The following is a 14,852-nucleotide window of genomic DNA, read 5'->3' as shown; positions in this document are numbered from 1 at the left end:
GCCATTTCTCCTAAACTGACAAGACTCTTCATAATTTTAATACGATACACTTGCATTTTGATTTTATTTCCATATGATGTACTCGCCTTGTGCATGTTTTTTTTTCTCCTTATAACATGTACTTTCTTTTCACTATGTAGTCATTGTATAAATTCTGTTATTGTTCATGTTGCCAATGTGAAACTTTTTTTTTCAGGGGGTACAGACCCCATCAAGCCTATTTTTGAGCTTTTTGTCTGTGCTCCTGACAACTTTTTTTTCATTGTTGTCGAATTAATTTTGAGTTTGAACTGATGAATAGTAATCGCAGACTTGGTAGTTTTACAGCCTTTATAAGCAGCTTGTCAGTACAGTTCATGTATGACACAATCAAAGAACACAGCATGGTTTCTCATAGTTTAATAAAATATGTTTGACATGATAACAATCAATCAATTTCGCAACAAAAAGAAACAGAAAAAGATGAACAATGTGGGGAAGTTACTGAGATAGAGCAATGTGAAGCTCTGAACAAAACAACGACAGTGACTTACCTGCCTACTAGTACTAATAATAAACCACATTACTAAATGGTTGTACAGTGGTGGACAAGAAAGAAGACACACTACCTGTGTGTGGATGCTCAATCATGGACACACATGGGTGCATTATTTAAAAACAAATTGTTTTGTGCGCAAACAGACAGGGACAAAGAAAAGGGTAACACAAGGATGAGCACAAGGAAAGTGCTCGTCCTTGTGTTACCCTTTTCTTTGTCCCTGTCTGTTTGCGTACAAAACATTTTTTTAAAATAATGAATCTGTTCCAACTAGGCCGACTCGCAGTTACACATGGGTGTTCGCGAAGAACAGTGTAAACATGGAAGTTCCTCATTAATGCCTTGTCTAAACCGCTATCTGTCATAAGCATTTTTTTGTACCACGAATCCTACAAACATGCTCAGCTTTCTGTCTTCTCTGCCTACTTCTTGCGGAGATTTATACAATCAGGCCAGTTAATAAGGAGGGACAGGGGGCGGTGAGCCAGTAGTGCCACCTGCTTTATGCTCCTCAAATCAAGTGCTGTAAAAATGCTAGAGCTCTTGTGAAAGAACAATGAAAGGACCAGACTGTAAATGTAAAAAGTTTATAGTGAAAAAGGCAATACAGGTACCAATGTGATATTTGTTACAGAGAAGTGAATTTTCCATGGTGCTCGACACCAGTAACAAAGCAGCAAGAATCAATCAATCAATACATGTATTTATTCGCATGACAATACTTGTAAACAAACTGGAACTAAAAGCCATGAACGTGGCTTGAAAGTGTTTTAAGAAAGAAAGTGAAACATTTAAAAAAGCAACTCATAAATCTGCCTCTCTGCATGATTAAGCTATCCAATGTGTAAAAATGTGTTTCCTCTACTTGTGCCATCTATGAAACACACACAAAGCTCAAGTTTAACTTGCTAAGCAATGTTTCGTAAGACCTTGATTGACTTTACTTTCTTCTCCATGCTTGTTAATGCTAATTCTGGGGGAAAGCTTTGAGATGCACAATTGTATCAATGTAGCAATCTTGCAATTTACTGTCTTTATATGTTAACACTACTCCCGTTTGTGCTTCTTTAGCACAGCCCCATTGGCAGTTTTGTTGGCAGCGATGTCCGTGTGTAGTTTGTCATGAATATTCCCTGTAATTAATAAAATTTTCCTCAGAATGACACGTTTGTTGGAACATGGTGATGGTGAACAAGGAACATGGTGATCATCTTTGTGTTTTGCTCTGACAGAGTGAGAGTAACAGAGCAACAAAATGTGCGATGGTCAGAGCGCCAGAGAGCCCTTGGAAGCCGGGAGGCCAGAGAATGATGTGTTATTAGATTGCTTTCCGCTTGTGGACAACTTAGGTCAGGAAGAGACATGCTTTCTTCCACTACAACTTTTTTCATGATCAAGTCATTCCTTAGAACAGATGGAATGCTGAGAGATCTCCAGGAATGCAATTAGTCACTTTAGCTAAACTTAATTTTCACCTTTGTCACTTCTTAAACATGTGAAGAAAGTATTCTGTCTCTACTCACTCATCCAATGCAGCTGCATTATAAATGTGGCCTATAATTCTGAATTCAACAACTCCAAACAGATACTCACAGGACTATAAAACTGCCAGTGAGGAATGTCTTACCTGTGGAAGAAAGTTGCTTGAATCAGCCCTTGTTCCTTTAGGATAAATGCGACTCAGCTGTCGCTTGTTGTAACTGTCACACAAGTCAAGGAAATTAGCATGACTGTTTCAAAATATTGCACTCCACTTCAAAGACGTGTGCAGCAACACAAAAGTCACCAACTGCACTCTTTCAGCTAGACAAATTTCTGTCAATATAGCATACCACTAAAGCAATTGGCAGTTTCGGCCAAAGGAAAAGCACTGAAAGCGATAGCAAGGTTTGGCATTGCACTGAAGGCGTGCAAGAAAGCTGGCGTGATGAGGAGCCTCAATGGTGTATGACATGAGAGAGAACATGAAAAATGCTTGCCAGAGCCCAAAGAAAGGATTGGGCAGATTTGCCTTGATGCCCGTTTTGCTCAGACCAGCGTATGCACCACTATGTGGTGGTATGACACAGCTGCTGAATGCTAATGTGTGTGTGAACAATGCTCATGACAGCAGAGAAAGCTAGAGTGCTACCCTGGCTCCTGCAGAGTCGATTGAGCGGAGTACAATGGTGTGTCCACTTGGCTTTGTGACTTTGCTGTCAAGCGTACTGTATGTCTCTGGAGACCTGACCCTCCATATGAGGGCCGCACGTGTGCATCAATACTGTGACAGCACAACAAGACTAATGTTGGTGTCAACAACGCAATCACACCTTGAGAGTCCCCATGATTGCTATCACAATTAAAAACACTGAGTGCATTAATTACCATGTTCTCATTTTGCTTTACAAAATCATAGGCCAAATTATTTTGCCGTTCAGCAGAAATTACTTATCAGAATGTTGCATACCCACTATGATCAACGAACCTAATCATCCTAGTTGCACCAAATGCCCATTTTAATTATGGCTCATTTTCCTTTTTGTATAAGCACAGTCGTGGAACAAATCTATTACAAAACTAGGCTAGACCCTTTCATGCTTGTATCATTGAATCAATGACAATACAATAGATTTGCACTGTTGCAAACACTGCTTCATTTTTCTTCTGCTTTTCTTCATTCACACATTCATTGCATTTAGCCTGTCATGCCTGCAGACTAGGGGGCCCCTTTCACAACTCATACAAAAGCCCCACCTTTATACAATACCCAATGCACGACCTTTTGTGCAATAAAGAACTCGTGAACTTGTGAGGGGTGTGTTATACTAAGTATCAATACACATAAATAATAATGTCTTATACAACTTGAGACTAGGCCTGCAGGCCTTGGCCACCACTGTCTCGTGCGAAACACTCGTGCAAGTGAAGACTTGCAGCATGAGTGCCACCAGTTGGCCATAAACTTTGGGCAATGACATCTCAGTGGTGCGCTTTGTGCATCCAGTCCAAACTGAGTTGCACTGCTGTACTCACAACTCAGCAGCAGCAGAAACCAGTCACTCTTTTGAACAATTTCAAGCTCAGTGATTCGCGAGAAAATACTGCATATTCAATTGATTTCACACAAAAAAGATTATTCTCATGACGTGGCAATTGAAGTGGTCAAAGTTTTCGATTTGCTGATTTATTTCTTTTCGTGGTCCACGGACCTTTATTTACCTCGTGGTGTATTACAACAAAACATGCGGTAGAAATTCAGAAAACAGCACTTTCCTAGAGTGCTATCATTAAAAATTGCGGAAAAATCGGGTTTTCGAAGGCCCCATCACACTGTGGATCGCCCGGCTATCCATTGATGCAGCGCCACCATCTTGGCATCATCGTAAAAAGGAGAGATCCATGGGAGAGATCGAAGCTTAAGATAGCCGAAGCGACGCATTTCTCCACCAAAAAATAAACCAGCAAACGCAAGCGAAAAAACGGCAAACCCGACATTGCGATTGGGCGTAGCAGTCACGTGGGGCACAGGGCGCGCTCCTACTGGCCGTTGTAGATTTGAATTGCTGACGAACATCTCTGGCGCGCATTTGCACAGCAGAGAGCTGTGCGTACCGATCAACGTGATTGACGATCGTGGCAGCTTACGCACCTTTTCTGTGATGAGCCCCAAAGGAATGATTAGGAGGCTTTTTTGGGTGCTTGCTGGGTGGATGTGGTGGACAATCCTGTGCCGAGGCTTCAGCGACGTCGTTCGTAGCTAAGTATTCTTTTCTTTTTATTTGCTAGTGTTTTCGAAGTGTTCTCTTTTGCATGGAGTAGGGGCGCAAATTTTGAATTCTCGGTAAGAGTAGTAAACATACCGGCTTTGTCTAGGTCTGGCAGTTCCCCCATTAGGCCTATGTGGTAGGCAGGACCTATTTGATAGGCTTATTTAATTATCTCAGCTAGCTCTTCGAAGTGATCCTTACATGGGGTAGGGAGTGCTAAATTTTTATTTTTGTTTGGGATAGCGGTCGAGGTCAGCATCGTTCAAGTGATGTGGCGGACTTGCTCGTTGAGCCTAGGGACGTAGGTTTAGCGATGAAACCGAAGAAAGGGAAAGCCGCGGGGGATGGGGAGCAAGTGCAGTGTGATATAAAGCAATTTGGAGAAGGTGCCAATATTTGTCTGCTGGGTGACATGAATGGCCACATCGAGGATCTGCATGGATACACAGATTGTGACGGGAAGTTGATGCTAGACTTCTGTGAGCGACACAACCTAGTTACAGGAAATAGAGAAACTAAGTGTGAGGGACAAATCACGTGAGAATGCTGTAACAGGCAAACGACCATTCACTACTGCTTAATGTTGCAGGGGATGTATAGCAAGCTCACAATAATGGAAATAGACAAAGAGGGGAAGTACAACCTCGGAAGTGATCATAAGCGTATTAGTCTACAGTTGGGAGCCCTGCTCAAAAGAGAAATGCAGGGAAGTAAAAAAGAGTACGCGAAATAAATGACGAACAAATAGCACAAATAGCAGTCAGCATAGAGGAAGCAATATAGAAAAATCCCATGGAAAACTGGGATTATAATCAGTTAGAACTACTCATTAGTATATAAATAAAAGAAGTAAACTGCTAGATAGGAAAGAGGAAGCCACGAAGTTGGTGGAATAAGGAAATTAGGGAGGCCATCGAACAACGACGGTTGGCATCACGGGAACACAGAGAAGCAAAGGGGGCGCCGTTATCTGAAGAGGAAATAGGCCAAAAATGGGAATATTGTTACGGTTAATGTTAAACCGGCTTTATTCAAGGGACGAGATTGATGGTAAAGTCAAGATAGCGTCCTGAGGCTGCACCAGCTCCAGTCTTCTTCCTCTTTTCCTCGCCTGGCTCATGCTGTAACAATCCCCGGTTGCCAGACGAAGCCCGCTGGGCAAGCCCAAATCACTCGGAAAGCGTAGAGTGAAACCGCTTAAGACGGGCAACATGTACTAACTGGGTACGGCTAGACCGACGACCAGCCGACGTCAAGCGTGCCACCACGTACGTCAAGTCACTCAAGCGATCTACTATGACGAATGGGCCCGTGTACTGGGGTAAAAACTTTTCGCATAAGCCACGTTTACGTTGCGGAGTCCACAACCACACAAAGTCTCCTTTGGCGTACGAGACAGGCTGGTGTCGGCTGTTATAGCACTCTTTCGATCGGTGTTGTGATGCCACAGTACGAAGACGAGCGATACGCCTGGCTTCTTCGGCAAGACAAAGCGTCTTGGCAACAGAGTACTTGCTGTGAAAGTCAAACGGTAGTATAGTGTCAATGCAGCTTAACGGTGAACGTGTGTAAAGGAAATAAAAAGGACTATAATCGGTCGTCTCATGCTTTGCAGTATTAAAAGCATAGGTGATGAAGGGGAGTACGTCATCCCAGTCCTTGTGATCGGAAGATACCTACATAGTCAGCATGTTAGTTAGATTTCTGTTCGTACGTTCTACAAGCCCATTTGCCTGAGGGTGATAAGGCGTTGAATGACGGAACTGCGAACTGCAGAGACGAAGCAGTTCTTCTACAGCGTCCGCAACGAACTGACGACCGCGATCGCTAATGATCACACGGGGGGACCATGTTGAAGAATAATGAATCGATGCAAAAACGTTGCAAGGGACGCAGCTGTTGAAGATGGTACAGCCGCCGTTATCGCGTAACGGGTCAGATGGTCGACACATACGATCACCCATCGGTTGTCGTTAGATGATTGAGGAAATGGGCCCAGAAGATCGATACCCACTTGTTCAAATGGCAGGCGAGGGGGCGGCAGAGGTTGGAGGAGACCTGGCGGAGCGGTCGTAGGGCGCTTGTAGCGTTGACATTGTTCGCAACTGGCGACGTATTGCTTGACTGTGTCCCGCATTCTGGGCCAGTAAAAACGCTCCTGTGTCTGGTTCAAAGTTCTGATGAATCCTAGATGGCCAGAGGTCACATCGTCGTGCATGGCTCTCAGTATGTCCGTTCGCAGACTCTGCGGCACCACCAGAAGGAAGCGTGTGCCTTTAGCCGAATAATTGGTCTTGTAAAGCAGGCCGTCACGGACACAAGATCGACCGGTGGCTCCAGGACGCGATGCGGCTACCAACAAAGGTTCCAAACTAATGTCATTTTCCTGCTCTGCTTTGAAAGTCATCGAGTTTGGGAATGTAGAAGAAATGGGAGCAATACAGTCATCAAAATTGTCTTCGTCACACTCCGTCGTCGTCAGAGGAAGGCGGGAGAGACAGACCGCATCTGCGTGGCGACGCCCGGACTTGTAGGAAATAACGAAGTCGTACTCCTGCAGTCGAAGAGCCCAACGTGCCAGTCGTCCACTCGGGTCACGGAGATTCACCAACCAGCACAACGCGTGGTGGTCAGTAATGATAGTGAACGCGCGTCCGTAGATATAGGGCCGAAATTTGTGGACAGCGAAAACAGCTGCCAAACATTCTTGCTCGGTCACAGCGTAATTGCGTTCCGCCTTAGTCAAAGAGTGACTAGCATAAGCCACAACGTGTTCAGCTCCTTGATGACGTTACACAACTACGGCACCGATGCCGATGCCACTGGCATCAGCGTGCACTTCCGTAGGTGCGGATGCATTGAAGTGACGCAATATGGGCCCTGACGTTAGCAGAAATTTTAGCGGATGGAACGCGTCGTCACAAGCCGATGTCCAGTTGAAAGGGACGGCTTTTTGGAGAAGACATGTTAGGGGGTACACCACGTCGGCGAATCTTGAAACGAAGCGACGAAAATACGAGCACAGGCCCATGAAACTCCTCAACTCCCGCACCAATTTCGGTGCTTCGAAGGAGCTGACTGCCTCAACCTTCCGTGGATCTGGCCTCACACCGTTTTTGTTGACCAGATGCCCAAGTACTAACGTCTCGGTTTCTCCGAAACGACATTTCTTGGAATTTAGGATCAAGCCGGCTTTTGATACAATCCAGAACAAGATTGAGACGGCTGTTATGCTCACTCAATGTGCTGCCAAAAATCACCACGTCATCGAGGTAGCACAAACAAATTTCCCATTTAAGTCCTTAGAGGATAGTATCCATGAATCGTTCGAATGTTGCTGGCGCATTACAAAGGCCGAAAGGCATAACGTTAAATTCATAAAGACCGTCTGGTGTCATGAAGGCTGTTTTCTCCTTATCGTCTGGGTGCATGGGTATCTGCCAATACCCTGATCGCAAATCCAGTGATGAAAAGTAGGCAGCGAAATGTAGACAATCGATGACATCATCAATTCTAGGAAGCGGATACACATCCTTTTTGGTGACCGCATTCAGTTTCCTGTTCTCAACGCAAAACTGCCACGATCCATCCTTCTTCTTTACTAAGATTACTGGTGCTGCCCACGGACTAGAAGACTCTTGAACAACACTTTCCCGCAGCATGTCTTTCACCTGTTCAGCAATAACTGTCCTCTCTGTTCAAGAAACGCGGTAAGGCTTTTGCCGAATGGGGTGCGCAGATCCGGTGTCAATTCTGTGACGAGCATGAGAATGTGGGAGTGAAGCCTGCTTGTCGCCTTGTGTGAAATCGAACACAGAAAGATTTGCCCACAAAACTTGTGCGAGAGCGTGGCGCTCATGTGAGGGCAGTGCCTTGTTGATCATTCGTAGGATCTGCTCTTCAGAAATGCTTCGTTGGGGATCGCTAGTATGAGACTGCTCCTCCTCGCTTAGAACTGTAATGGAGCTGTAAGTAACCTCGTCAAATTCAGCGAGCCTCATATCACGCGGGAGAACGGCAGGGACGCAAGAACAATTGAAAGCCCACAAATTTGAGGCGCCATTCACTACTCTCACGACAGAGCGCGGTACAAGTGCATCTTTCTTTGCGCAGCTCGACGTAAGTGGCTCGACTTGCGCGTCAAACGATGAAAGGTCGGCAGCAGTGAAATTGACAGGGATACGTGACAGCGACGAAGGCGGTAGCAGCAAATCGTTCGAAACAACGCAATAGTTTTTCACCGGTAACAACAAGTGCAGGTCCTCGTCCAGGCTAAAATAAAGCAGTCCTGTGATCGCTGGCTGGCTGAAGTTCGCGATGCAACTAAAGGGGGGTCAAGAAAATTCTGGAACCATATAAGCTGGCTGAGTAAAGTGAATCACAGAAAGCAGAACAGATTCACGATGCTGAGGGAAATTGTTTAGAGGGAGATGACACTGTGAACTACATTGGTTCAGTCATAGCAAGGTCATTTAGGAAAGATGATAGGGTAATCTCCCCAAATGAGGGAGCAGCACAGAATAGCACAATAGAAAACAGCTTAGAACTGACCTATCTTAACTGGAAAAAGGCGGAAGCAAATATTCCAAAATGCACGTCCGCGGGGATAGACGAAATTCCAATCAAGTTAATTCATGAACTTGGCCCAAGAAGCAAGGAAACGCTGATAAAAGCATTGTAGGCAGTCATAACAAATAAGCAAATTCCGTGCAGCTGGAAACAGAGTAAAATGAATTTGATTTATAAAGGGAAAGGTGATAAGAAGAACATAACATCCTTCCGACCAATTACAATAACATCAGTTATATATAGGCTGGCAATGCAGGCAGCGAAATTAAGAATGCAGTCATGGGTAGAAAGTAATAGAATACTCGGAGAACTTCAGAACGGGTTCAGAAGTGGTAGGCGCTTAGATGATAGCGTGTTCGTGCTTACCCAGAGCATAGAAATAGCTAAGGCAGAAAATAGACCTCTGTATTTAGCCTTTCTGGACATAAGCGGTGCATACGACATGTGAACAGGGAACTCCTGCGGAACATATTAAAAGATGAAGGTATCGGTTATGAGGTAATTGATTTTCTACAGGAAATGTATCGAGAAAATAATGTTGAAATAACATGGGACGGAATCAAGAGTACGACAACTGTCGAGGTTCACAAAGGATTAAGGCAAGGTTGTCCTCTATCACCGCTGCTGTTCATGCTTTATATGATAAGTATGGAAAGAAGTCTACAAGGAAGCAATCTAAGGTATAATCTGTCGTACAGATTAGGCGAAAAGGTTTTTGAGCAACGACTACCGGATTTAATGTATGCGGACGATATTGTACTGTTAGCATATAGCCAAGAAGATTTGCAAACTCCGGTTAATTACTGTGGAGACGAAGGAGACAGTTTAGGTTTGAGTTTTAGTACAGCTAAGCCCGGTGGGATGTTTTTCGACGATACAACTGATCAGGAGCTTACAATACAAGGCCATGAAGTACCCCGAGTGGCTGAATACCAATGTCTCGGGGTATGGGTAAACAAAGGGAAGATGCACACGGAAAAGCACGAACAGTCTCTCATAGCAAAAGAGCTAAGAGATGCCGGGATAATGAAACATAGGGCATTGTGGGGGTACAACAGGTATGAGGTACTGAGAGGTATTTGGAAGGGAGTAATGTTGCCGGGGCTTACTTTCGGGAATGCAGTCCTGTACTTAAGGGCAGAAGTTCAGTCGAGACTAGGAGTAAATCAGAGAGCTGTTGGAAGATTAGCACTAGGTGCCCACGGGGTAACCACAAACGAAGCAGTACAGGGGGATATGGGCTGGGCATCGTTCGAATCACGGGTAGCTCAGAGTAAAATCCTATACGAAAGATGCCTAAGGAAATTGGACGATAACAGGTGGGCATCTAAGGTATTTAAATACCTATACAGAAAGAGCGTTGAGTCACAATGGCTAAAAAGAACTAGGAAGCTAACCAGTAAGTATGCCAGACACAAGGACGGAGAAAGAGCATTAAACGACAGGTTCAAAATACGGAAGGTAAAAATTGGATAAATTCAATGGAAAAGAAGCATAGTGTGGAACTATATGGATACTGGAAACAGCAGATCAGGAAGGAAGCGTTTTATGATAACTCAAGGGGCAGTGCCTACTCTTTGAAGCTAGGTCAGGATATCTTAGAATGTGGAGCTACAAAAAGAAATTTAACGAAGAAGACACATGTACTGTGTGTGGTAAATCTGTAGAAACAATCATCATCATCATCAGCCTGGTTATGCCCACTGCAAGGCAAAGGCCTTTCCCATACTTCTCCAACTACCCCGGTCATGCACTAATTGTGGCCATGTTGTCCCTGCAAACTTAGAAGCAACAGAACACCTCATACTTAAATGTGATGGTAGCCATCCTGATGTCGACGCGGGCACAGTCAGGCTTCCTGAGGCCCTAGGGTTCAGAGATAACAATAGTCATGTAAATAAATATGCGGTGGAAATTAGCAAAAAGCGATTGGAGGATTGGTGTAGCTCAAAAGCAGAGAGGTGACATAAGGTTAAAAGTTTAGGATGACGTATTTAAAGAAAATGGCAAATTTTAATAACTTACAACACAGTTAAACAAAAATAAAAAGCTGAGCATGGTGGAAACTGCCATCACTCCGTTTCAAAGGGGACGCTCCTACCTTCCATCCATCCATGCATGACGTTCTGAATGGCCCAGGTGCACGGAAGACCACGAAAGGCGTGGAAAAGAGGGAGAGAACTACTCGTAGAAGCGGATGCCGTCGAGCTTGTTGACGAGGCACGACCAGTGCACGTGGGTGACTGGGAAAGCACGCTCGCGTGCATTGCTGACGACGTGACCATAGAACACCTACGCGACCGCGAGCGATGATGAAGGCACGACCGCAAGCAACGGTGAAGGCACGTCTCCGAGCGATGGTGAAGGGGCAACCGCGAGCAATAGTGGCGTTATGTCCGCATGCAGTCGTGATGGCAACGTGACATCGGTGGAGCAGAAGTTTTCGTGCCAAATATTCAACTGTGAATTTCAGCTCCAACTCCACTAATAAAGAGGTTGCGCAATGAGAGACAAGAGTGGACGTTTTGAATGCACTGTCACATGCCTCTGCAAGACGTATGGATGCATGGTGACCAAAAAGGCAACTAAGGTGCACGAAACTGCTGCAAGAACGAAAAAAAAAAACTACATCAAAATGTAAAGAATATGTGTCCTTACAGGCAAAGGACTACATTCCAGGTGGGTTTTAGGAGCACAAAATAAAGATTTAATGGTTTACAACAAATGAAACTTTGAGATCTGTTTTCTCAGCTTTCATTTTTCGTGCAGTTGCTTTCGGTCATCCCAGTGCCATTTCACAACGAATGAAGACAAAATCATTCTGTCTTTTGCACTTCGATCCTGAAACATTGATGTGTCCAATAAAGCTGTCCGTTTATAACTGCACCTCATAAAAAATTTATAATGGGTTTTTTGAAAAAGTTGTTAGTAAGACAATATGCATAGGAGAGCTAAAAATATTTTTAAACTCGTTTTGGCATCTAAAAAATAAACCAATAGCTTTATTGCACAGAATGGGCCTTTGTGAACATGGGGATGAGAAAATCTTGGCGAAGTTATGTGTAATTAATTAATTTAGGTATGATCATTACAGGGTGTAAATTGTTGTGACTTGAAAACTATAATAGATAGCACTAAACTAATTTCAGTTATGATATCAGCATAACAAATCACACCTGCATGCCAAATTTCACCAATTTATTCCCACAAATAAAAAAAAGTTTTCATTGCCACGTCCCCCCTTAACACACAATAATAATCTGTAAGGAGTGTAACAGTTAGGCAAACAGAAATTGAGAGTTTGCATGCAGTGTGCCTTCAATGTGAGCTTTGCTCTGACAATGCTCAAGACTGTGTTGTCAATTGTCAAAGCAAAAAGTTTGAAAACTTATGTAGAGTCAAAGCATTAGGCAAAACAGAGGTAGCAGTTAAAAATGAAGTTCAAAGTTTCTTAACATGCTTATTACTATTGAAAATGACATGTTCGTATGAAATTTGGCCAGAATGCAGTCCAGTCTTTCCAGAAGTGTAAAACTTGAAAGCTCTCCTGCTGTTTGTGTGGTACCTGCAGAGCTCTTGCGATGAACTCCCGAGTTAGAAGGACGTCCCACTAGCGTGGAACCTCCTTCTGTTGAACCTCAGTACTGCAATAGAAGTGGCCATCTCTGCAACAGTGTGCAAAGCAAATTTTGTTTCAGGACACAGCAACTGAATCTTCTTGTTGAGAGACTAGGCCGAATTTTGGGGTTTGCCCTGAACGCGACGAAGCAACAGCTTTTCACTTGTCAACCTGTCACAGCCTCTGCCCGAGCACTGGTGACAAGTGGGGAATGAGCCGGTGCGGCTGGGGCTAGTGCTTGCTTGTTGCTGCACCTCTCCCCCTGAAGGACGTGTGCATGTACTGCGGATGCTGTAAAAGCAGCTCCTAGCATTATTGTGAACAATGCTCCCCTGCATTGAGATAAACATTAATTCGATTCTCACAGTCTTTAAGTTCACTATGGTAGTTACTCCAGTAGTTACTCCAATGTGATCAGCCACAGTGGTAAATCTTAAACGCATGCAAATAATAAAAGAGAGCACCCTTGACATTCGCGTAAGAACTGTTCAGCTATAGTAAGTTGTGTTCAAACATGAAATCACATACAGTCTGCACATGTGAATTCTCTGTAAAGCAAAAAAATTCAATTTTTTAACACTAATGTCCAAGAAACGTGTTTATTCTTATTATCCTCACCCTAAATGCCAAGCAAATGCACGCACACACACAAACACACACAAGAAAAGAAGAAAAAAGGAGCCAGCAGGACAAGCTCTAGCTGCAAGCAACCTAATCTACAGTTGGAATTAGAGAAAGCACAACCAAATCTTCTAAGCACTTCCTTAGCTTTTTACATAAGAAATATGCATTAGAATTCTTATGTATTATTTAAATTTTCTTATTGTTTATCTAAACAGTGTTTAGAATATGCACTGCTATAATTTGCTTACTGTGTGCAACACCCTCTTCCCTTTACTGTAATGCCTAAATGATGTTGTGGTTAAGAGAATAAACAAACGAATGAACAAACAAACAAACATACAAACAAACAAACAAACAAACAGTGCAGCAGAGACACGCAACTGGCGTAGGCCTAATTAGGAAGTTGCATATCAAGCACATACTTAGCCTATATCATGCATTTCTGAACTAGGAATTGGCAAGAATCAGATGTATGCGCTAAGAGACAAAGCCGGCAATATCATTACTGATATGGATGAGATAGTTCAAGTGGCTGAGGAGTTCTATAGAGATTTATACAGTACCAGTGACACCCACGATAATATTGAAAGAGAGAATAGTCTAGAGGAATTTGAAATTCCACAGGTAACGCCAGAAGAAGTAAAGAATGCCTTGGGAGCTATGCAAAGGGGGAAGGCAGCTGGGGAGGATCACGTAACAGCAGATTTGTTGAAGGATGATGGGCAGATTGTTCTAGAGAAACTGGCCACCCTGTATACGCAACGCCTCATGACTTCGAGCGTACCGGAATCTTGGAAAAATGCTAACATAATCTTAATCCATAAGAAAGGGGATGCCAAGGACATGAAAAATTATAGACTGATCAGTTTACTGTCCGTTGCCTACAAAGTATTTACTAAGGTAATTGCAAATAGAATCAGGAACACCTTAGACTTCCGTCAACCAAAGGACCAGGCAGGATTCCGTAAAGGCTACTCAACAATAGACCATATTCACACTATCAATCAGGTGATAGAAAAATGTGCGGATTATAACCAACCTTTATATATAGCTTTCATTGATTACGAGAAAGCGTTTGATTCAGTCGAAACCTCAGCAGTCATGGAGGCACTGCGGAATCAGGGTGTAGATGAGCCATATGTAAAAATACTGAAAGATATCTATAGGGGCTCCACAGCCACCGCAGTCCTCCATAAAGAAAGCAATAAAATACCAATAAAGAAAGGCGTCAGGCAGGGAGATACGATCTCTCCAATGCTATTCACAGCATGTTTACAGGAGGTATTCAGAGACCTGGATTGGGAAGAATTGGGGATAAGAGTTAATGGAGAATACCTTAGTAACTTGCAATTTGCTGATGATATTGCCTTGGTTAGTAACTCAGGGGACCAACTGCAATGCATGCTCACTGACCTGGAGAGGCAAAGCCGAAGGGTGGGTCTAAAAATTAATCTGCAGAAAACTAGAGTAATGTTTAACAGTCTTGGAAGAGAACAGCAGTTTACAATAGGTAGTGAGGCACTGGAAGTGGTAAGGGAATACATCTACTTAGGACAGGTAGTGACTGCGGATCCGGATCATGAGACTGAAATAATCAGAAGAATAAGAATCGGCTGAGGTGCGTTTGGCAGGCATTCTCAGATCATGAACAGCAGGTTGCCATTATCCCTCAAGAGAAAAGTTTATAACAGCTGTGTCTTACCAGTACTCACGTACGGGGCAGAAACCTGGAGGCTTACGAAAAGGGTTCTAC

At 43.7% G+C, this 14,852-nt stretch overlaps 1 protein-coding gene across 1 annotated transcript in view; it reads right to left on the bottom strand.

Annotated features, from left to right (window-relative positions):
- Window positions 1-14,852, bottom strand: part of norpA (no receptor potential A) — a 307,805-nt gene that overhangs the window by 91,888 nt on the left and 201,065 nt on the right. Inside the window, exon 21 of the mRNA XM_072289167.1 lies at window positions 2,166-2,238. Within this exon, the coding sequence (XP_072145268.1) occupies window positions 2,166-2,238 (73 nt within the window). The remainder of the gene's footprint in view (window positions 1-2,165; window positions 2,239-14,852) is intronic.

The sequence above is a fragment of the Dermacentor andersoni genome, chromosome 7 (assembly GCF_023375885.2).
Source record: "Dermacentor andersoni chromosome 7, qqDerAnde1_hic_scaffold, whole genome shotgun sequence".
In the NCBI taxonomy this organism is placed as follows: domain Eukaryota; kingdom Metazoa; phylum Arthropoda; class Arachnida; order Ixodida; family Ixodidae; genus Dermacentor; species Dermacentor andersoni.
This window is presented reverse-complemented; position numbering and strand designations above follow the sequence as displayed.